This window comes from Acomys russatus, chromosome 32 (assembly GCF_903995435.1).
Source record: "Acomys russatus chromosome 32, mAcoRus1.1, whole genome shotgun sequence".
Taxonomy (NCBI): domain Eukaryota; kingdom Metazoa; phylum Chordata; class Mammalia; order Rodentia; family Muridae; genus Acomys; species Acomys russatus.
In genome coordinates this window covers 46,821,264-46,846,499 of record NC_067168.1, presented here as the reverse complement: position 1 = coordinate 46,846,499, position 25,236 = coordinate 46,821,264, and the positions used below count along the sequence as shown (strand labels likewise).

Sequence of the window (25,236 nt, the reverse complement as noted above, 5' to 3'; positions counted from 1 at the left end):
TCTAATTGCATTTTTCTACATGTAGACATCCAGTTAGACCAGCACCGTTTGTTGAAGATGCTATCCTTTTTCCATTGAACAGATTTGGCTTCTTTGTCAAAAATCAAGTGACCATATGTATGTGGATTCATTTCCGGGTCTTCTATTTAACTCCACTGATCAACCAGCCTATTGCTGTGCCAGTACCATGCTGTTTTAATTACTGTTGCTCTATAGTACAGCTTGAGATCAGCTATGGAGATTCCTCCAGAGGATCTTTTATTGTATAGAATTGTTTTAGCTATTCTGAGTTTTTTGTTTTTCCATATGAAGTTGAGAATTGATCTTTCAATGTCTTTGAAATATTGTGTAGTATTTTGATAGGGATTACATTGAATCTGTAAATTGCCTTTGGTAAGATGGCCATTTTGGGGCTGGAGAGATGGCTCAGCGGTTGAGAGCACTGACTGGTCTTCCAGAGGTCATGAGTTCAATTCCCAGCATCCACATAGTGGCTCAAATGATAAATAAATAAATCTTTAAAAAAAAAAAAAAAGATGGCCATTTTTACTATGTTAATTTTCCCAATCCACAAACAAGGGAGATCCTTCCATCTTCTGATGTCATCTTCAAAGTAGCCCTTTTCTTAACTAACAGATATCAAAGATGCATCTTTGGGGTGCAGTGAGATGCTGACACTTTTGAACATCGTGCAAGGATCAATCCAGGCTGCTCTTAAGCCCTTTACTGAGCATGCTCACGGAGGCCCGGTATCACCCACAGACTACTAAGCATGCTCACTGAGGCCAGGAACTGACCACAGACTACTGAGCATGTTCACTGAGGCCAGGTACCACCCACAGACTACTGAGCATGCTCACTTGAGACCAGGTACTGACCACAGCTGGCATGTGGCTCACGAAATCCTCGGAGCAGTTCAGAGTGGTTGCTACTCAACATTTCACAAATCAAAAAATCAGGCCCAGAGAATCACAAAATAACTTCCTCAGCAACTCCAGCTGAGGAGCTAGCTGCAGAGCTCAGTGTCAGATGGCCTCAGCCGCTCTAACCTGTTCCCATCACTCATCCCAGCAACCCTGCACTTCTACACAGAGAACCCAGCACCAATGGCACGGCGAGGGTCCGACGTACGGCTTGGAGAATGACCTACAATAGTCACAACTTGTTTTTGCACGGGTGATTTATTAAGGATACACCAAGCCGGAGCAAAAGAATAAACAGAAGAGATAGCGTCATCAAAGTTGACGCTTAAAACATCCAGCAGAAAACAATTAGGGAAATTTGAGGTGGTCAGCTGTGGTTCATGACTGAGCTTCCTCCCCAACTGACCCTCCCCTGGCTGACCCTCCCCCGGCTGACCCTCCCCTGGCTGACCCTCCCACACTGACCCTCCCCCAGCTGACCCTCCCCCGGCTGACCCTCTCACACTGACCCTCCCCCGGCTGACCCTCCCCCGGCTGACCCTCCCGTGACTGAGCCTCCCACACTGACCCTCCCCTGGCTGACCCTCCCCTGGCTGACCCTCCCCCGGCTGACCCTCCCACACTGACCCTCCCCCGGCTGACCCTCCCCCGGCTGACCCTCCCGTGACTGAGCCTCCCACACTGACCCTCCCCTGGCTGACACTCCCACACTGACCCTCCCCTGGCTGACACTCCCACACTGACCCTCCCACGGCTGACCCTCCCCTGGCTGACCCTCCCCCGGCTGACCCTCCCCTGGCTGAGCCTCCCACACTGACCCTCCCCCGGCTGACCCTCCCACACTGACCCTCCCCTGGCTGATCCTCCCACACTGACCCTCCCCTGGCTGACCCTCCCCTGGCTGACCCTCCCACACTGACCCTCCCCTGGCTGACCCTCCCACACTGACCCTCCCCTGGCTGACCCTCCCCCGGCTGACCCTCCCACACTGACCCTCCCCCGGCTGACCCTCCCACACTGACCCTCCCACACTGACCCTCCCCCGGCTGACCCTCCCACACTGACCCTCCCCCGGCTGACCCTCCCACACTGACCCTCCCCCGGCTGACCCTCCCACACTGACCCTCCCCTGGCTGACCCTCCCACACTGACCCTCCCCCGGCTGACCCTCCCCACACTGACCCTCCCACACTGACCCCCGTACCCCCCGGCTGACCCTCCCACACTGACCCTCCCCGGCTGACCCTCCCCCGCTGACCCTCCCACAGCTGACCCTCCCCCGCTGACCCTCCAACACTGACCCTCCCACAGCTGACCCTCCCACTGGCTGACCTATCCCCGGCTGACCCTCCCCTGGCTGACCCTACCCCGGCTGACCCTCCCACAGCTGACCCTCCCCCGGCTGACCCTCCCACACTGACCCTCCCCCGGCTGACCCCTCCCGCTGACCCTCCCACACTGACCCTCCCCCGGCTGACCCTCCGTGACTGAGCCTTCCGTTCTTCAGTCCCACTTGTAGACATTTTAGTATCACAGAATAAATGACAGCGACATCTGTTGGAAATGGCTTGCCTTCTAGCTGTTGGCAATGACACAATGCATGTGTTCTTGGGCTATTTAGTTTTCCTCGTGCCTCCCTGTCACGGTGCGGGGGCTGGGGGTGTCAACTCATCCCCAGACAAGGGGCCTTGGGGGATGCCTGGCACAAACATGCTTAGGTCTGAAGTGGGGTATGGGCAGCCTGGCTTCCCCGTGAGCTCCACCAGCGCCTGAGACTTTCCCCACATAATGTACATCACAGGTCAAGGAGAATGAGGCTGCGTTTAGGACTGACCTTGCCAGTCTGGCTCCTGAACTCACACAGGACACCACAGAGGGCAGAGCAAGGCCAGGGCTGGGTGAGTCCGTAGTGTTCAGAACTGTGCAGCAGAGCAGCTCTGTGACCTTGGAGAAAGTGGAGGCAGGGAACCTCGGGGCCCAGGCAGGCTCCTCTTCCAACAAACTAGGGGGTGAAGCAAGACTAAGGAGGGTGAGCCAAGAACAAACCCACGTCTGCACCATGAGGTGAGTGAACGAGGGCTCTGCTTCCTACTCAGGAAATCTACAAGACCTCCGCCGAGTTCTCTCTCTCAGGGACCCAGGCCACAGCACCAAATAAATGCATCTCCACCCCAAAACGTGTCCAGGGAGAAAGTAGAGGAGCAGCCGCGAATCTCTGTGATAATTCACATAAGAAAACTGTGGTCCGAACGCTAACAAAGCCAGTGAATGCACCCTGCCTCAGCCAGCCAGGCACACCTCCTCAGCCCTCTGCACAACTGCCGACTCTGAGTGATGCCGTCACTCCGCACCAGCCTCACGCGCTGCATGCTGTGCACAGGAAACAGGTCAGCTTAGGAGAGACACTGAAGGGTCCAAGCGTGCAAGCCTCTCCAAAGAGTTGGGGTAGTTGGCTAGGCACAGACACATATACCAGTGAGGCCACATACAGGGCTACATAGTAAGACCAGATCCCCCATCTGACCCCAAAAGCTAAGGATCCCAACCTTTTGTCATGGTCTGTAGAACACCACTAGATGGTTTTCATAGGACACATCAGTGTGTGGTCTGTATCTCAGAAAATATTTTGGTCCAGTGTGGAACGATTGGGTGTGAGACACACGACAAGTCCAGGGACCTGTGTTAAACCTGCTGGATTCTCCCAGAGGGAGCAGCCTGGGTGACAGTAAATGAACTCCTTCACGGGGTGACGGTGAGATAAGACTGAGTTGGAGGTAAAGCAGAGCGTAGGCTCTTCCTGCTGCCTGGGACACAGCCAACAAGAGCAATCCGAGCCCAATATCTCCATCCATGCCGGATCAGTAGCAAGACAGGCTGCCAATGAAACCGGTGGCCTTGGGATAGACACCGCACTCAGAGTGAGACTCGGAGCACTGACCTCTACCACAGCAGGAGGGGGCCTGGTGATGGAGACCCCTCCCTGGGACCAGTGGGGCTGGCCTGCAGTTCAGGAGACTCCACTTTGAGCAGTTGGAAGGGACCAAGTCTTCTTGGGGAATAGCCCTGGGCTGGCTGACCAGAGTGAGGAAGGACACCAGGGGCTAGGCTGTGGTTCTGAGGGGTGCTTAGATTCCAAAATCAATGTGTAATATTTATGCAAATTAAACCACACCCCAAATAATTTTGAGAAAACCTACTGGCAGACCCCAGCTCCCCACCAAAGCACCTGTGTGGACAGGACTTGATGGCAATCAGGAGTGACCTTGGCTGAGGGCCCAGACACAAACCCTACTAGGGAAGGAAGCAATGGTGGCTGGGGTCACTAGGTCAGACACAAGCTGGCAGGAGTGGGAGGAATGGGAGGGAGGTCAATGTGAATTAGATGCTGTCAGGCGGAGGCTAGAGCAGACAGTGGAAAGTTGGGGTGCTGGATGGCAAGAGCAGAGAGGAGGTGCACTGAGGATGGGGTAGGCAGTGGAGAACTCCACAGCTCCATCCTGAGGCACCCCGTGTCAGCATGTCATAGGCCACAGGAGCAGGCTTGTTAAGCTCCTGACACTGTGGGCTGTCTTGGAGTTGGGAGGCCACACTCCTCATCCACTTCGGTGGAATAGATACACTGCCGCTGTACTTACTAGCCCAGCTCTGAGACCACCCTTTTTGTGAGCTTCAGCACCTTGTCTTCGTGGGGTTTGGGCATGAATACGTAAACGAGTATTTTACAGGTGCGCACATGCGTGCGTGTGTTTGTGCGTGTGTACATGTGTGTACTTGTGGGTGTGTGTATATGAACAAAGACGGTCCTAACCCTCAAGGAAATGCCATTCCCTCATACTCACAGCCACGCAGCCCACGTCCATGAATGGAGACAACCCAGAACTGCCCATCAGACCTGCACGCAGGGCCCCTGCACTCTGCCTCCTGTTTAGGTCAGGTTTTATTTAAGCAGGTTTTATTCCTTCCCAAGTCTCTGATGGGGTTGAAGACCAGATAGATTAGTTTTACAATTAAGCTTACTTGTTTGCAATTAAGTTTACAATTAAGTTAGTTGTTAAGATGTTTTTAGGTCTAGATAGATGTTTTAAGTTAATAGAGATGAGATATGATAGATAGTGATTTACATTCGGAATTTTACACTCAACAAGGTAGAAAAGAGATTTTCTTCAAGTTTGCCAAATACAAATAGGCAAAACACTATGAATGTAAGTTATATAATTCCTGGTTGTTTTGTGGTTCTTATTACTGTATATAGTTTATTTTATTTATGTGTAATAATATAAATGTATATGTAAAAAACATAATAAGAAATTACCCTAATACATTAAAATTTTTAAAGTAGATTTTCAACAAAATGTTGTTTAAAAGCCAGGTTCTGAAGCTGGGTGGTGGTGGTGGACACTTTTAGTCCCAGCACTCAGGAGGCAGAGGCTAGCAGATCTCTGAACTCGAGGCCAGCCTGGTCTATAGAGGGAGTTCCAGGACAGCTGGGGCTACAACAAAGAAACCCTGTCTCGAAAAACCAACCCCCGCCCCTGCCAAAAAAAACCCAAGTTCTATCCCTCAGGATCTTATCATCCACTTCTTATGAAAATAAGTTTTATCTTTTATAACTTAAATTATAAAAATTACAAGCCAACCAGCAAAGATGGCTCAATGGGTAGACACTGATGCCACTGATGACTGGAGTTCAATCCCCATGACTCACGCAGTGGTGGAGAAGTGATTCCTGACCTGCACATTAATACACACACACACACACACACACACACACACACACACACACACACACAAGAAAACATTATGAGCATTGAAAGCAGACATGGACCCCAGAAATTCCAATATGCTCCGCGGAGACAGAGCAGGTAGCTGGTGTGTGGGTGGCCCGGCCGCTCTCCACCCAGCAGCAGGTGCCAGGGTGAGAAGCATCACACAGTCTGGCCCTTGATTCACAGGAATCAAGCGTAATAAATCCTACACTCTTCCCTGTTCCCTCGGGCAGGGGGTGGAGGCCCGGAACCTGTGAGGCACAGCTTAAAGGCTCCCTATCAAACCCTGGCTGAGTCACCGCACGCACCAAGTTTCCAGCCTCCCAAGACAAGCGTCCCATGAAGCTTGTCCACATGCCTTTGATGTAACCTGTCCTGCTTATGATGTCCCCAGCTTTGCCGCTTCCCGCAGCAGGACACCCAGGGCCACCTTCCTCTGGAGCAGGCAGCGTCCCACCTCCTCGCCAGGTGCTCGTGCCCACCTGGTGATGCCACGCTGGTGTCCGCCCTGGCCTCTGCACCTGCTAGCTCCTTCTGGAAAGACTGTTTTCCTCTCAAGTCCCCACCTGGGAATTCCCTGCTCTTTCCACAGCCTAGCCAGAAGGAAGTCCCTCTGGGTACCTGACTGCCTCGCCAAGCGTCACCTCTCATGCCCATGCCTATGAAACGGACCGGGAAGATTCACAAAGAACCAACGGTAAGGGGCTATCGTGAACGGGCAAACAGGAGCAACCCCCCAGAGCCACGGGGCTTAGTAAGCTAACCACACCACAAGCCGGGGAAACCGAGGCACTGAGAAGTTAGGCAGCCTACCTAAGGCCGCGCAGCCTTTCACGTATCCTAAGTGCCAACCAATGGAAACGAAGTCGTGCCTCTGCCTAAACTGGAACACGAGTGCTCACGGCACAACAGTCACCACAGGCAAAGGCAGAAGCAACCTACATTAACTGACGAGTGAACACGTGCGCTGTCTCCAGACACTGAAGTGTGTTGCTCAGACATAAAAAGGAATCTGGAACGAATTCAGCCCACATCATAAACAAACCTCAAAACCCTTATGCCTGAAAAGAAGGACACACAGTGTTGCTTTGTTCGAGGACTCAGTTCATATATAAAGTGCACTAGCATTTGTTTATGTCTGTGGCTGAGTGTAAACACGCATGCGCGTTCTTACCAGCGAGGAAAAGATGAAAAACCTAAGTGTGAATTACAGGAACGGTTGCACAACACAGGGCATTTACAACATCACGAAACTGCCCAGGACAATGGGAGAATTTTATAGAATGTAAGTGGCATTTTACTTTTTTCAGTAATCAAATATATGCAAACAAGGGCCCCTAAACCACACCAGATCCCTACCACTTCCCTACAGTAATGCGGTAATTTAGAAGCATTCTTTTGTTCCCTTGGGCCTGAGGAAGCCTTGTCTAGGCTGAAATGGTTTTGTCAGACAGGGAACCAGCAGGCACCAGCAGGCGGTCCCACCCTGCACCAGACGCAGGTCATATCCAGAAGAAAACTGGAAACATCTTTTTACTTGCAAATAACAGCCCATCATTCCCCAGAGCTCCAGAGTGGGGTGACCACATGCCACCACCCCAAAATGAGGACACAAAAATGAGACCCCTCAACAGAGGCTTCCTGCCAACAAGCTCAATCAGAGGTGACAAAAAAAACGAAGAGGGGAAGGCCACAGGGAGGCTCACCACAGCAACAATCCAGGAAGCCCCGGCCCATGTCTGTGTGGTGACCAAGAGGGCTAAGACGTCAAGAGCAGCGCACAAGTGTCAGCTACTGAAGCCATGTGGCTACATTTCCCTCATCTTGGTAGACCAAAAGGCCCAGGGTGCCAAGCAAGTGACTAAAGTCACAGAAGAGGGGCTGGAGGGTGGCCCAGTCAGGAAAGCGCTTGCCGTCCAGCCCGAGGGCCGGAGACTGAGCTCCCAAAGCCAGGTGAGAAGCTGGTGAGCTTCGTGCTGGGGTGGGGTGAGTCTGAGTGTTGCTGGACAACAGTGTAGGCAAATGAGTGACCGCCACGTTCAGTGAGAGACCCTGCCTCAAAAAATAAAGCTTGATTTTTTTGAAGATTGATTGATGACAGTTGATGTCAACTTCTGGCCTGTTCATACACATGCATGCATGTATGTGCACCTGTGTTGTGCACACACACACATGCACACGTGCACACACACACACACACACACACACACACACACACACACACACACACGCCAGACAAGAAAACTAAGAGCTGACCATTACTGAGCTGAGCCTGACGACAAACATGCTGCCAGCTGCCTGGGCACTTTATAAGCACTATTCCATTTATAACCAGAACAAACCTACAACGCAAACATGAGCCCCATATAACAAATCAAACAGAGAGTGAAGCCAAGTTTCTAGGTCAAGGACAGGTGAGGCATTAACTATGGACTCAAGCAGTAGTCACAGACCTCGCCCCAGACTGGACCTCTTGGTGTTGGCCTATGGCGGCCACTTATCCCAGAGATTTTTAATGAGGAGATGATCAAATTGCTCATTCCTGGGAATGTACTGTGGTCCTGGCCCTTGGCAAAGTGTGTATGCATACCCTGTCCTCTGTAGCTGATATCTAGTGTCTGTAGAGCTATTATGAGGTGGGGGCTGACCTGTTTTCCCCACAAAGTGCCAGAGACCACTATCTTTTAAAAGCAAATATATGGGCCCCTCAAGGAATGCTTGACCTAGTTGAAAAGGTAGGTAGGACACATGTACATTAGCACAACAGAGTGGCTGGCAGGCGGGCAGTGCCAGGCAAAAATGCAACTGGGGAGTTTGGGGGGGGCCAGAACCCAGAAGTGGGTAGATCTGCCAAAGGACCCAAATTCAGAGGCCATGGGTGGCCTCTGCACAGGGCTAGCCTTGGGGTGATGCTGGTGCCACACAGTGGTTCTGATAAGCCAGGGTTCAGTTGTTTGTCACTTGTGGCTCTACAGGGAAGCCCAGACAGCACCCATGAGTTATATCCCATCCCATAGCTGGCAGGACTCAAGGCTTCTTAGCCCTGCACACAGACCCATTCATTCTCTGTGGGGCCAAGACACACACACACACACACACACACACACACACACACACACACACACACCCCACAGCCCAGGAGTACCTCTGAAATGCTCAATTTATACTACCTCTCAGGCCTCTACCTGGGGACCAGCTGGAGACCTTGGCTAGCCAGCAGACACTGCCCGGGACGCTGACACGGGAGCTGGTGCAAGGTATCCCATGGGCCCTGGGTTTCCAGGGATAGCTGCCATGGCTTCCTGTTTCTGTCTGCCCCAGTTCTAACTTCTGGCTAGTGCTCACGACTGAAAACTTCACGCAAGCAGCTCATACTACGCGTCTTCAGACTTGGGGGCCGCTGTGAGGGTGGCGGGATGAGTATGCTGTGGCCTCGGGAGCCTTCAGCCTGTTAGTTCCTGCTGGTTAGAACCAGAGCTGTTAGTGTCAGAGCCTGGACCCCAAAGTTCAGCTATGTGTCCTTCCATGGGTCAGATACACAAGCAAGGAATAGAAAAAGCAGAGAAAGGAACCATATTCAATGTGGCCACACTAGGGGGAAAGAAAAATAAGGGGTCCAGCGACTCCGAATCCATCTCCACGGTCCTGACGTGAGGTTGAGATTTAAACAGGGGCAAGAGGCATGCCCTAGCTGAGCATCCAGGGTCAAGGTGTGGTCTCCCTGGTGCTCTGACTCGCTGCTCCTGTCCTTTCCTTCTCTCCACGAGCCTGGGGAGATCCCCACTTCTTGAGGGCCATAGTCTATACCCACAAGAAGGGCCCAGCATCTCTTTAGCGTCCCTGCCTATCAGGGGGTTTACAGGCTCAGCTGGTTTCTCAGGACACTCAGGCCCATTCCGTGTGCTCTTTGCAAACCCTGGCATCTGAGCAACCCTGGAAGACACCCAGTTAAACTTTCGCAATTCATTTTGCAACTGGGGACAGGCCTGGAGACGCGGCCAGGCAAGAAGAGGTGAAGGTGGCCAGGCTTCTGTAAGTGGTTCTTTGAGAAAGCCATGGGCCTGCCAAACAACCCCACAGCCTCTGTTTTCCTTCCTCATACCAGTGTGATTCTCAGGCATAGAGAGATGGGGTGTGAACACTTCCTTCACACTGTTCAGGCCTGGAGAAGATGGGGGTGGGCAGTGGGGTGTTGGTAGAGCAAGCAGAGAGATCCCCCGAGCAGGTCACACAGCACTGGACACCAACTGCGTTGGCTGCAGCTTCACAGGGGCCCGGGGCTACAATGCCCTAGTACTGCATCCCCCTGGAAAGACTGTGAGGGCAACAGTGAGCTTGACTAGACGGGTCAGGAGTCATGGAGACACCGTGAAGGAAAGGTCTAGAAGGGCCTGGAAACTTGTGAGAAAGAGCCTGGGTGAGGGCCCTGCTAGGTTGGCCTCACTGGGGTGTGTGGTACAGTACTATCCTCCCAGTCAGACAGACTCCATCTTCAGGAGCTCGGCTGTGCCTGTTTGCAAGACGCCATCACAGAAAGGCTTGTGGACTGCTGATGCTCCCCCATAGAGAGAGGTAGAGTGGGGGTGGGATCCTCATCTCACTGTCCAGCCTCTGTCTAACTAGCCGTATACCATTCTGTCCTAACTGCATGTAGCCTCCGGAGTCTCAGGAAGGGGCTGTGGGAGACAGGGAGTGGGGCTCCTTCTGTGCAGCCATGGGGAGCCATCACCCATGCCGGCTGGGAAACATCTAGTGTGGCTGCTTTGGGGCCATTCATGCTCGTGTCCCTATCCCTCGCCTGTGCTCTCAGCACACCCACTGGTGTCCCAGGGTGAACTCTGGGGTAGTCGAACTCTGGTTTGTCACTGGGACCTTAGAAAAAAGGCGGCGGAAGTTGCATCACAGCCTCCGGGTCCCCTTGCTGTGAACACAGGCCAGGACGCTCAGGCCAGGTGAATACTTGGGGCACCCCCAAACAGGGTCAACCTGCTTGAGCCTCCTGTGTTTTCACCACAAAATGGGAGTATCTACCTCAATCTCTGTTTTGTTTTGTTTCTTTACCATGAATTTAATCAGCGTATGTCATAAGTATACACGGAAACGCCACACTACAAATGGAGCCTCCGTGTTGAAGATTAAATAGCTGAGGTCAGAAGTGTGCCCTGCACCCACAGGTGGCCGGTAGGGAGCCACAAACTGAGGCATACAGTATCCATCATTATGTGAGCGACCAACTCCGTGCTTCAGTCTCTAACGGAAAGTTCTTCCTTTAGACAAGTCAGCACGGTAACCGACACCTTGCGGCCACTTCCCTCCACACGTCCCGATCACCCACCGCTTCTCCAGCCCTCCCAGCCCTGCAGCCGGGAAACAAGACAAGAGGTTAGGGCTGTGACTGAGAAACCAGGGCCCTGCCCAGCTTGCCCGGGAAGATGCCACAACTTTCCAGTAAAACTGACCAGGAGACCACGCCCTTGCCAATCTGAGTTCCCTCAGGCCAAAAGCAGGCCTCGAAACCCTGCTTGTTGTATATCAGTGGCAAAAATGAGCGTCATTTATCTTTTGAAGTTACTGTCGTGAAAAATGTACTGTTTGAACACTGTCAACTGGGCAGCCAGAAAGACCTCACTGCAGAAACGGGGAGACAGGCAAGAAGGGGGTGACAATAACTATCTGTGAGCACCAGCCCCCGGGCCGGCCCCACAGCCAGCAGCCACAGTAGACCCTGGAGACCTCTGAGCAGGAGCTGTGAAGTGCAGGTGGCACCCAGAGAGCTGGTGCTGGAGGCTCCTGGAAGACGCTTGAACGGGCAAAGCCAGCAGCACAGCGTGGAGCACTTGTGCAGCAGCGTGTGCCTTCCCTCCGATAAACCTCCAGCTGTGAACTACAGAGTACTCAGCCCCAAGGGGTTGTTTTAAGGGCTTAATGCACTGACCGGTGGAAGGGTGGCCCAGTGGTTAGGAGAGCTCGCCAACCTTGCAGAGGGCCTGGGTTCCCAGAACCCAAACGGTGGCTCACAGATGTCTGTAACTCCAGGCGCAGGAGACCTACCGTCCCTTTTCTGACTTCCGTGGGCACTGCACTCACACCCATGCCTGTGTGAGCACACATACACACTCCGAAACCAAAATGAGAAAGAAACCCAGATAAGTCTTTTAAATTGAATGCAGTGACACATACCTTTAATCTCATCACTCAAGAGAGAGAGGCAGGCAGATCTCAAGAGTTCAAGGCCAGCCTGGTCTACACTGCAAGTTCCAGACAGCCAGGGCTGCACAGTGACGCCCTGCCTCAACAAACAAACAATTTATCTTATAAGATCAGAAGAGATCGGGCATGTTAGGAGTGGTTTGACCTTAGACTGAACAATAAATCTTTATTTAAAACGATTCACATAAAGTAATTCAAGTCGTCCCTGGCACAGAACAAGCACCCCGGGGTCATCTGCACTCATCAACTGAGAAATATCAATACGCACATAAAAAGAGGTGTGTGCACAAGACTCCGTGTGTGTGCATGTTTATTTTCACATGTGTGCATGTGTGTGCTTCCACTTGGGTGCACACATACAAGTGTGTACTTGTGTGCCTCTGTGTACATGAAAGAGCATGTGTGTAAGGAGTGCCATGCACCTGTCCTCCACTCTGAGGATATATGACGCCACCCCAGAGTTCTGAGTGCCCTTTGATTTAGAACCACATGACGTAAATAGCCACCTCCTCGTACTTGAAAGTGACACTCTGCTACACGCACACCTCTTCAGAGCTTGTTAAAATGTGGGTTTGGGCTCACTGGCTCTTGGGTGGGGCCTGGGCTTCTGCATCAGGTCCTGGCAACGCTGGCCCAGGCCATGCTGGAGCACAGAGATTTAACGGACAGAAAAGAGAGCCAGTGCTCTCTGCGCTGGGCCTGGTTCACAGCACAGACCACGCCTGCCTTTCTTCTCAGCACTCCTAGGGACTCACCAGGGCCTTACTCCATCAGAGTCCAGACACCAGCCTGTCACTCCCTCCCTCACTACCATCCTGTCACTGTCACTCCCCCCTCACTAACACCCTGTCACTGTCACTCCCTCCCTCACCTACCCTACCACCCTGTCACTGTCACTCCCTCCCTCACTACCACCCTGTCACTTGTCACTCCCTCCCTCACTACCACCCTGCACTGTCACCCTCCCTCACTACCACCCCTGCACGTCACTCCCCTACCACCTGTCACTGTCACTCCCCCCTCACTACCACCCTGTCACTGTCACTCCCCCCTCACTACCACCCTGTCACTGTCACTCCCTCACTACCACCCTGTCACTGTCACTCCCTCCCTCACTACCACCCTGTCACTGTCACTCCCTCCCTCACTACCACCCTGTCACTGTCACTCCCCCCCTCACTACCACCCTGTCACTGTCACTCCCTCCCTCACTACCACCCTGTCACTGTCACTCCCCCCTCACTACCACCCTGTCACTGTCACTCCCCCCCTCATACCACCCTGTCACTGTCACTCCCCCCTCACTACCCCCCCTTGTCACTGTCACTCCCCCCTCACTACCACCCTGTCACTGTCACTCCCCCCTCACTACCACCCTGTCACTGTCACTCCCTCCCTCACTACCACCCTGTCACTGTCACTCCCTCCCTCACTACCACCCTGTCACTGTCACTCCCCCCTCACTACCACCCTGTCACTGTCACTCCCTCACTACCACCCTGTAACTGTCACTCCCCCCTCACCACCACCCTGTCACTGTCACTCCCTCCCCACTCTAACATCCTGTCACTGTCAGTCCCTCCCTCCCTCACTAGCACCCTGTCACTGTCACTCACTCCCTCACTACCACCCTGTCACTGTCACTCACTCCCTCATTCTACCACCTTGTCACTGTCACTCACTCCCCCATTCTACCATCTTGTCACTGTCACTAGCTCCCCACCCAGTGTCTGGAAGTCTAGTGAGACTCCAGACAAGCTCCTAGCCTTGGGATGGCGTCCTCACTCTCCCCGGCTTGCCCCACCGCCCTTCTCTGTAGCGCAAGAGGCTAGAAGATACTGGTACAGCCACTGCTCAACCTGATTCTCTTCCAAAATTATTTTTCTTAGGTTTACATGTGACACCTAGGAACCTGAGTAAACCAGCATCACTATCCGGGCACACTGCAAGGAGCCTGCCTTCCCCATCCAAGAACGCTCAGACAGGACCCTCTGGGGTTCAGCTGGCGACAATGTTAGCCTGAGAGACCACTGAAATACTTCTCTGTTTACAAAAAAGAATATCCTATCCGGATGGGACAGCACATTCCTGTAACCCCAGCACTGAAGAGGCTGAACAAAATGATGAACAATCTTAAGATAGCCTGGGCTACATAGGCAAGACTGACCCTGTCTCCAAAAAAGAAAATAAAGGGACATCAAAGTCAACCAGCAAGCACAAAGGGCTGAGGCAGGTCCTAGGGGGCAAAAGTCAGAGCTGCTGTTTCGGGGGAGGCCAGGGTAAGCTAGAAAGGGGTGCCGAGACGTCCTGGGGAATCCAGGTTGCTGCTTTACCTGGGCAGGGGTCCTCTTGCACACCTGCCCCTTTAAGTAAGAACTTACTTGAGAAATAAAAGGACAGAGTAGAATCAGTGGACACTCTGGCCTGGCTAGACACTAACAGGAAAAGACCCAGACAGGAGTGAAGTTCAGCATTTACCATCCTCCAAGATGTCCAAGGTGTCACTGTGGTCAAGGGTGGCCGCCTTCTCTTCATCCTGGCGATCGCATTCAAAGCATTCCTCTTCCCCTCCCACGTCTCTCAGGGACATTGCTGAAGTCACCCCGAATTTGAAACACTGTCCTAAGAAACCGTCCTTGGGAGAGCCTTTGGCCACCTGCCCTGAGGAGCCATCGGGGCCCAGGCCCAGGGCACACATGCTGGGCTCCAGCCGGGGCCGCAGACATGCCCTGGCTCAGCAGGAGTGGACGGGTGAGCACAGGGCCACCCGCCCAGCATCACTCTGGGAACAGAACAGGGTGGCTCACAAGACCCTGGAGGCGGGGCCTAGAGCACTGGTGGGAATGGCAGCACCCTGCCACACGTCCTTGACACAGGGGGGAGCCAGGCAGGAAAGTAGGTGGTGCGAGGCACACTCTCTTGGTCTTTCTCCCCTGTGAGAAGGGCGGGAATGGTTGCTTCCTGGAAGTTTCATAGCAACTGAGAAAGAAAACAGCAGCCACGCCTCAGGCAGGTACACCTGTAGGAAGGCTGGGGCTGGCGCTGGTGGAGTTGCCTGGGTAAAGCATTGCTCAACACCTCAGAGCTGAGACTTCCTGTGGGTGTGCTTAGGAATCTGAGGAGAATGCAGTGCTGGGCCAAGGACTGTGGGGACCAGGGAGGCAGGAATCCTGACTTCTGGCAGGCAGAGAAGGATGCCCCTGAACCATCATAGAGCCAAATGTAACCACTCAGCGCTTCTTTGGCCTAACAAGAGGCACGTACTTTCCTCATTACTCCTTGTCTTATAAACCCCACACCCCCAAATCCAGTGAAAGCCTAATAGCTTGCAATGGTGCCCCAAGGAAGAATTCAGTTTAAAGTGTCCCTTGACAGCAGTTCCTGGGCAGTGCTCGCTCTTGCCTGTCACAGTCACCACACAGTAGCTCCCACCAAATTCCCTGTGCAAGGACCCTGACTGATCACCAGAAGCACCACAGCCCATCTTGCAATCCCCGGGCTGCAGCCATCTCCCAGCTGCACTGTCACAGGTCTCCCTGCTCCCCAAATCTACACCTACTACCCCTTCCATCACTCTGGCTGGTGCCCTCTGTCAAATAACCCAGAAGGGAGAGCCGAGGAGCATGACCATCACGGGGCTCCGTGCGGTGGAGGACCGGGCTTCATTCAGCTTGGAGGCCCAGTTAGCTGAGACAGCTGCCACACTGAATTGCTACCTTCTAGCATAAAATCATGAGTGCCCGGGCAGGATGCCACGAGAGGATAAAAGTTCCATTGAAAAACTCCAGCTAGGGGCAGGTTATACATGGCTTACATTTTCAGAACTTCAAAATGATTGTCCCAGCATAACGCATTAAAGTTGTGGTATTTGGGAAAGACGTCGCAGGAAACCACAGGCAGATATCAAAATCAGAATTTCAAATTTTTGAAAAAGTATGTGTACAAGCTTTAAACACAACACTTTTAAAAAACATAGCAAGAGTCAGGTGTGGGTGGTACCTGGATCCCGCCTGCCACCTAGAAGGCTGAGGCAGGAGGATCACTGTGAGCTCAAGGCCAGCCTGGGTTACATGGCAAGACTGTATCCCAAACACACACACACACACACACACACACACACACACACACACACTCAGTAAAAAACACAGTGTACTCTCAATGAGCTTATCAAATCGTGCTTACTGGCTAACTTCGAAAGATGCTGAGCAAGGCCATCGAGGCTCTTACAGATGTAAAAACCGGTTGGTTACTCCAAAGGGTGGCAAGGAGGTACGGGGCGGGGGAACCTCCCCACCTGGGGCATGACTCATCAGCAAGTGTCTCCTGACTACTGGATGTGTAGGATTCTGTGCCCAGAAGATAAATGACAACAAAAGGCTCAGTTCCCGCATTCAGAAAAACTCTAGTGACTTTACCGATCTTAAGGTGTTCAAATCCATCTTTAGTTTAAATTGAGGGTATTTTTAACAATGTGTCCAAGCCACACATCTACCTACCTACCTACCTACACACACACACACACACACACACAGTCATAGGCGCAGGCACAGGTACACACACACACACAGAGGCAAACAGACACAGGCACATACAAACACAGGTGCACACACAGGCACACACACAAGTGCACACACAGGCACACACACACACAGGCACACACACAGGCACATGCACACACAGGCACACGCACACACAGGCACACACACAGGCACACGCACACACAGGCACACACACAGGCACACACAGGCACACACACAGGCATACACACAGGCGCACACACACAGGCATACACACAGGCACACACACACACAGGCACACACACAGGCACACACAGGCGCACACACAGGCACACACAGGCGCACACACAGGCATACACACAGGCACACACACACACAGGCACACACACAGGCACACACAGGCACACACACAGGCACACACAGGCGCACACACAGGCATACACACAGGCACACACACAGGCACACACACACACAGGCACACACACAGGCACACACAGGCGCACACACAGGCATACACACAGGCACACGCACACACAGGCACACACACAGGCACACACAGGCGCACACACAGGCACACACACAGGCACACGCACACACAGGCACACGCACACACAGGCACACACACAGGCACACACACAGGCGCACACACAGGCATACACACAGGCGCACACACAAGTGCACACACAGGCACACACACACACAGGCACACACACAGGCACACGCGCACACAGGCACACGCACACACAGGCACACACACAGGCACACGCACACACAGGCACACACACACACAGGCACACGCAGACACAGGCACACACAGGCGCACACACAGGCATACACACAGGCGCACACACACAGGCACACATACACACAGGCACACATAGTAAATACTTAGGATATCACAGTTTAGAAATCTTTTCCCCAAGCCCGGTGTGGCTCCTGGCACTTGGCAGGGTCAAACAGGAGGATTGCTTCAAGTGTGCTGAAGCAGGACCCTGACTAAAGATATCACAACAAGGCGGTCCCTCTCCCTTCGCTCCTGAACACACTTAAAGGCACAGGCCCCTCCACAGAACTAGCAGTGGCTGCTGCCTCTTTCTCTGGACATAGCTGGGATTTACAGAAAAGCCGTGTGAAAAGGAACCAAAATTCCTGCATATTTGTCATGGGATTCCCCTCAGGTTAAGACTTTCCCTCTCAACAGGGAGATGCTGCACTCCACCCCTCGTTGGGGATCCCCTTTCTAGTGGAGGAAACCAAGATGCTGTGTGAGCTGACAGGACTCCTTAAGCCTAGGTCTGTTTCAGCCCATCTGCCATGCTCCGGTCCCCAGGTGTCACTTGTTCCTGCAGAGCACGGTTGGCCAGCTAGGGAGGGTTGGTTTCCCCAAGGACCTCACTTACGCCATTAAACTTAGTCCTAGCACTCTGTAGGCAAAGGCAGGAGGAGGATCAGAAGTTCAAGGTCTTCCTTCACTACAAAGCAAGTTTAAGGCCAGCCTGAGCCTCAAGACAGCCCGCCTTAAAAAAAAAAAAAAAAGAAAAGAAAAGAAAAGAAAAGGAAAAAAAAAGAAGAAGAAGAAAAGCTACTAAGAAAAACGCTACCCAGTGTGAGCACCTAACCCGGCTTGGCTCAGATGCAGACTGTGAACTGTGAGTGCATGTGGACGGCTCCGCAAAGGCTAGCAGTGCTGTGTGTACCCTGCTGAGGGGTGGCTGCGAGTTACTCCAAGGCACGGAACTATGACCCTCCTCACACCCTTCAAACACAGCTGAAACTGAGGTAGGAGACGGACACAGTAAATGGGCACCAGGAGAGGCTCTCCTGGACCTCAAAGATGACCAGGGAACACTCCAACTTGGAGAAAGGGGTCCTCATGGCTGAGTTGGATGTTCCGTCTCCATCCCAACGCTGCTGCCTGTGAGTCAGGACCTCTGGCACAAACGATGACTTTGTATCTTTTTCAAAACACTTGACTCGCCTTTTGCTATTATCATGGAAAGTTCCTTTAAGTTTCCCTCAGTATTGATCCAAAGGTCAACTGATATGAACAGATAGAGCAAGTGTCTAACGATTTGCTGTTTCAGAGATTCACATACCCAAGGAAATGTCATTTTCAGGCCACCCTACCTGAAGCCAGAAAGACCCCAGCTGGTTAGAAGAGATAGAGAAAGGCCAGGAGACAGCTCAGCGAGAACAAAGACCCAGTGTGCAAGCCTGGCTACCTGATTCAGTCCCCAGGAGCCACACCATGGTGGAAGGAGGAAACAAATTCCACAAGACTGCCCTTTGACCTCCACAAGGGCACGGTGGCATATGCATGCCTATAAACATACAAGAAGAAGGAAGAAAACACAGTAACTCAAAACTAGCGGCTGCAGGGCACCTAAACAGGCGATTTCTAGGCACCAGGTCCTTTTATCCCATTTCGCTATCTTCAAATCGGATTTAGAACACGCCACTTGTCCCATCCCAACAGTCGCCTCTCCTTCACCTGACGACAGGATCAAAGGAAAAAGGTCAAAAGTCTTGCTCTCCACGTACTCAGATGGCAATCAGCTGGCAGTGAATCCTGGGGTGATAAGCCAGCCCCTCTTCTGTTTCCCTTGCTCCTGGAAAGGACCCCAGCCAGAAGCCTCGAGCCAAAAGACTCCTCTGACAACCTGAAGTAAGAAAATCCTGGTGGACAACAGATAAGAGCAGTCTCTGGTGCCTCTCCAGCTGGGCTCTGAGACACGGGCCTCACTGGGACCTGGTCAGCACAGCCACTGGGTCCAGACACTAAGACCTCCTCCCCAAATACTAGGATGTCTGAGGGCCACACCCAACTCACCCCCTGGAAGCAGGGGGAGGGAATGAATGGCTTTCTCAAGAGTTAGGGAGCATCCAGTGGCCCACCAATCCCTGGTGGCTTCCAAAGCAGAACCCACACTGTCCGTTGCGGCATGGCAGCAGGAAGGGGACTTGATTCAAAAAAATTATACAGCCAGGAAAAGAATGCATTCCTCCGTCCCCTCGGGCAAACCCAGAATGACCTAAGATCAGACAGTCCCGCATGCCAACTCCACGTACTGCAGGGCACAGGGTAACGTTCCTCTGTGCCTTTTAAGAGCATGTCCCAAGAAACCCTCTCGGTCTCCCTGCTGCGGCCCACAGCCAGGTGTCTGAAGACGGTGATCACACAGCTCAGCAGCTCACTAACTAGGCCAGCTTCTGGCCCATTACATCCATCACACAGGATCTGGAAACGTAGCCACGCCTGGACAGTCAGAAACTTCAGAGTCAATAAGCGCGCCTCATCTACTGATGGGCTTGAGGGAGAGCTCTGGAGTTTGCCACTGAAGAACAGACCTCCAAAGCAGACATTTTGGTAAAGCCTTGTGATTTAAGGCTCATTTGTAAAGAGTGACTAATGACACCAGAGGACCTACATCCACAATATTGCCTCCCAATGAAGCCCTTCTTTGGTAATCTCTCTCAGAATTCCTCTCAACACTGTCCTCCCTGTACGTGAAACTTGCTGACACCTGTCCAGCCACACACTTTAGCCACCAAGCAGCCTCCTCTCAAGGGGCCACGCCCTCTACACAAACCATGATGGTCCCAGAAGGAAGTATATTCCCCCCTCCCCTCCCTCCCTCCCCCCTCTCTCTGTCTCTCTATCTCTGTGTGTGTGTGTGTGTGTGTGTGTGTGTGTGTGTGTCTGTCTGTCTGTCTGTCTCCATGTGTGTGTCTCTGTGTGTGTCTGTATGTCTGTCTCCCTGTCTCTGTCTCTTCCATGGTCTCCAGGGCTCCATCTGTGCTGAACACAGCCAGAAAAATTCATTTGAATCACCCGCTGCTTGCCAGGGAAGCTGTTTCTGCCTCCCCCACCACCCCACCACCACCACTCTGCCTCCCCCCCACCCCATCCCGCCTTCCCACGCCCCCCCACCCTCCCACCACCACCACCCCGCCTTCCCATGCCCCCCTGCCTCCCCCTGCCTCTCCACCCGCCTCCCCATGCCTGGAGCCCCAAGGTCTGAGCTCAAGAAAGGTCAGGTTCTTCCAGGCCTGCATACTGCTGACCTCCCGAACACAGGCTGCCAGCCTCTAAGTGCCCCGACACACACACACACACACACACACACAGAGAGAGAGAGAGAGAGAGAGAGAGAGATCCTACAGAAATCTCATGCTTGCTTGCAAGCCCAGAATCCAGCACACCAAAGCCATCTATCTCCCCCACTCTAAGCAAATGACTGCACAGTACGAGTCACCCTCTGTCAAGAGCCCTGCCCACCTGCCATCCCTCTGCCATGCTTGCTGGGCCTTCTGGTGATGCTAGCTTCCGTGCTCCCACCTCCCCGGGGAGGACCCAGTAACCCCCCCACACACACACACACCCCTGGCGATACAATGCCGCTGTTCATCCCCGCTCTCCCGAAGGGGCCTTAATTACCGTCTGAGCATTCTTCATAATACCAATCCAGCTCATAATAATCCGTGTCAGTGAATTTCTGCATAGTCAGTATCCTTGCAGAGGAAGGAACAGACTTCACGGCGCCATGGATTGTCAAGTCAAACGCTGCCATGCCTCCCGGCCCTTCCAGGGCACCCGGCAGAAGAGCACCCCCAAACACTGCAGGATTTGGCTGTGCATTCTTAATGACAATCTGGAGCCAGGTTGGGTGAGGGGGCAGAGGGAAGGAAGACGCCACAGGGGCCGGGGATCGGGGCGTGGAGGCTGAGGAAAGGGAGGCCGTTTGCTGAGCGCTGAGAGACCCTGCAAGCCTGGCTGATGAAGCACACCGGACAGCAGCCTTGAGAGGGAGTGGCTGGAATCATCCTATCCAGACGCCCCGAGGGTGACGTCAGGGACACACACCACCACCCTCAAGCCTCACCCGCTGCTCGCTGCTCACAGCTCGGCTCTCAATCTAACCGTTGCCATGGAAACCGGCCAGCTCTGAAAAATGATACAGAAATGAAGGAAATGTCTTCCTCCGAGGATGCTGGGAGCAGAGGTGCCATACAAGGAGAAGGAAACATGTGGGCGTGGCTCACTCATACAGGGTGGGGGAGGAGATGTGGGCGTGGCTTACAGCCACCACCCCCTCTTTCAGCTGGAGCCTAAGCCTGGGTCATTTCAGAAAGTTGCTGGGTTTTTTTCCCCCTTGCATCTGAAAACGGCCACCTTTTAAATTTTGGAAAGGATTGTTTTGGTTTTCTTTCCTTAACTTAAAACATTTAGCGGCCTTTCCTAATTTTTTTCTTAATTTTAAAACTTAAAATCACCACTCAAAGACTTGAATGACCCAGAATATGGAAACATTTTCACTCACATTCAGTACTATGCTGTGTCTTTATTGAAACTTCTAGTAAAGTATCAACATACAAATCGATCGGATGGTGAAGAGCCGGTGCCACACAGTTTGCTGCTGCTCAGGTGTGTGATTTAGAATAAGCACTGGCTAGCACGTGCCGCTAAGGAAGGTGTGAAGGAGTTGGAAGCTTTGCATCCATGACACAGCGAATGGGCTTAATTTTAAATGTTTGGCTTAAAATGTCTCGTTACATAACGGAATCACTGGATAACTGGGCAGATCTTTTAGACTTCCTTAGGTTCAACTCCACCCCAGGAGCATATTTTCTCAGCAGAGATAGAGAATCTTTATGGAAGACTGTCCTTGGCATTCCAGAACATTCTGCAGCACTCTGACCTTGACCTACTAGATGCCAGTAGCTCATCCTCTGACCTCCGAACTTGACCACCAAAAATATCTTCACGGGCTGGAGAGATGGCTCAGAGGTTAAGAGCACTGGCTGTTCTTGCAGAGGTCATGAGTTCAGTTCCCAGCAACCACATGGCGGTTCACAACTATCTACAGTGGGATCTGGTGCCCTCTTCTGGTGTGTGTATATGTAATAAATAAATAAATAAATTTTAAATGTCCTCACTTCTTTCCACACAGCCACAACAAATGCTTTTCCTTGAAAATGTTTAGTACCCAACTATGAGAGAATCTGTGAATATATGTGAATCTGTGACATGGGGTAGCTTAGTAAAGAATTAGAGGGCTGGGAAGATGACTCGGTGAGAGAATTGCTTGCTGTGCAGGCGTAAGGGTCTTAGTGCAAATCCCCAGACCACACGGGCTGGAGCTCTTCCTGGTTTTTGTTTTTCTTCTGTTTTGTTTTGAAGCTGGAAATGGCCCTATACGCCACGGGTGGGTGGAGACAGGGGAATCGCTGGGTGCTTACTGTCTGAAGCACCAAGCTCCAAGTTCAAAGAGAGACTCTGTCCCAAAAAATAAGGCAGAACGAGAGAAGCCACCCACTGTTCTCTCTGGACTCGGGCACAGCTGTATACACGCGTACCTGCTTGCGTATATGTACGCATAATAAAAAAAATAAAGAAACAAGAAAAAGAAGCTCTTTAGGCCTCTTAGAAATCTCCAATGAAGCCACAAGTCCTTTCAGCTGTAGCTGAGCACCTCTGTCTTGCAGTGCTATAAATTTCATTAATATTTTATCCGTGCTCCATCACACATACAAAGGAAAGCTAACAAGTGGGTGGACACAGAGAAGACGCTGGCCTTGCGGACTCAGGTTTGGTCCGGGCACTTGAGCAATGTCTCAGGCCATGCTAGACACTTCAGTGACATCTGCTAAGTGAGGTGACACCAGCACCTGCTAAGGATGGGCGGGGCAAACCAGCAAGACAAGCTGGCTTCCAGCCTCCTCATCACTTACTCCTTATACAGAGGAAATGACCCAGCACGAGCAATTAAGAGTACAGCTCCCCAGCTATAATCAGGGAGACGAGGTGGACGCACCATTCACAAGCATCCACTGCACACACTGCCAAGTGCATGGACCACAGCACCGGCAGAGGAAGCGACTACAACTTGCACCAAGTCCAAAGAATGAACACATTCATTTAAATGTTTAAGAAGCCGGGAAGAAGGGGCTCCTGCTGTGTAAACATGGGGACCAGAGTTTGGATTCCATCACCTGGCTGAAGCTGGGCAGCGGCTAACTGCAATCCCAGGGCTCTGAAGATGGAGGGGACCCTTAGAGCGAGCTGGCTGCCTACACGTGCCAAACAGGAGAGCTCCCAGCACAGAGAAAGGCCCTGACTCAGCAGTGAGTGGAGATTGGTCAAGGAAGACAACCAATGTCAACCTCTGACCTCCACATGCATGCACACACATATGCACGTGCAGCTATGCACATGTGCCCACAGACATGTTACCATGCATGCACACATATGCACGTGCACCTATACACACGTGCCCACACATGTTACCATGCATGTGCGCATGCACCTTTGTACATGTGTCCACACGTGTTAACATGTATGCACACATGCATGTGCACCTATACACATGTGCCCACACACATTAACATGCATACACACACAACAACCCCCCAACACATACACACAGAGCACAGAGAGCAAGAGAGCACGGGGGGGCGGGGAGAGGGCCAGGAAGAAGGGAGAAGCCAGAGTCCATCAGTGAGCACAAGCAAAGGTTCCCAATGGGATCAGCCCCAAATTGAATGTCTAAACCCAAACACACAGGATGACTAAAGGGTTAACCGCAGCACAGGGGATGGAGAGATGGCCCAGGGTCTAAGGGCACTTGCTGCCCTTGCAGAGGACCTAGATTCAGTTCCCAGTACCCACACAGTTGTCCAAAACCATCTGTAGCCCCAGTTACAGGGAGTTCAACACCTGCTTCCGACCCCCTGGGCACCAGACACACAGTGCACATAATACATACATACAGGCAAAACCCTCATACAAATAAAACATAAAAATCTAAAATAAAATGTATAAAATAGTGTATCTGGCTCCAAATGCACAGCAACTGTCCCAGTGGCCCTCGCTCGGCGCAGGCCTGCACAAGGTCAGTCACAACCTGACTCTCCCTCAACACGGCTCACGCTGCAGAGCTGGGAAGAGAAAAGGTCCCCAAAATACCCCAGAGGAGCCTCCCTGTCACCTGCCGGCCTCCTGCATCTTCAATCACAGGCCTGAGAAAGTGGGTACTTTCTACTGCACTTCATCCTCAGGCCCCACAAGTTAATCTGCGGTCCCACTGTGTGCACAAGGATGGCAGACACCTAGTCTGCTGTACTCACAAGGACGAGGGACATGGGTAGCAAACACCTAATCTGCTGTCCCACTGTGTGCACAAGGACGAGGGGACTCAGGTGGCAAACATCTAATCTGCTGTCCCACTGTGTGCACAAGGACAAGGGAACTCAGGTGGCAAACACCTAATCTGCTGTCCCACTGTGTGCACAAGGACAAGGGAACTCAGGTGGCAAACACCTAATCTGCTGTCCCACTGTGTGCACAACCCAGAGGCAGGGGGGAGCACTGCACAGTCCAGTCTATCCAGGGCTACATAGTGAGTTCCAGTCTAGCCTGGGCTACACAGTAAGACCCTGTCTCACCGCCAACAACAAAAAAATGTAACAACAACAACAACAATAATAAATAATCATAAAGGTAAGCACTAAATTGAAGAGAGACTTCTCCAACCAGACCTAAACAGAGAAATCCTGTCAAAAGAAGAAGGAAGGAAGGAGGAGGAGGAGGAGGAGGAGGAGGAGGAGGAGGAGGAGGAGGAAGGAGACCTGTGCTTTTCTGTGCGGTTGGAGTTGGATTTGGAGTCTATCAGTGGGTGGCATCTGCAGCCCGTTCATATTTTCATTTTTGAGACAGACTCTCACTGAGTGGCCCAAGCTGGCCTTGAACTTACTATGTAGACAAGTCTGGTCTCAACCTAGTGATCCTCCTGCCTCAGCCTCGCAAGTAGCTTGGGTTAC

General features: G+C 52.4%; 1 protein-coding gene across 5 annotated transcripts in view; it reads right to left on the bottom strand.

Annotated features, from left to right (window-relative positions):
- Trak1 (trafficking kinesin protein 1) overlaps positions 1-25,236 on the bottom strand; it is a 107,397-nt gene that overhangs the window by 42,856 nt on the left and 39,305 nt on the right. For 2 of the 5 annotated variants that reach the window (XM_051140309.1, XM_051140311.1), the window contains exon 1: positions 20,855-21,272. The exons of 2 other annotated variants lie outside the window; for them this stretch is intronic. In XM_051140309.1, the coding sequence (XP_050996266.1) occupies positions 20,855-20,987 (133 nt within the window). In that variant the 5' untranslated portion in view covers positions 20,988-21,272. Of the gene's footprint in view, positions 1-14,377; positions 14,674-20,854; positions 21,273-25,236 lie in introns of those variants that run through there. One more of the 5 variants, XM_051140310.1, reaches the window with a different exon arrangement.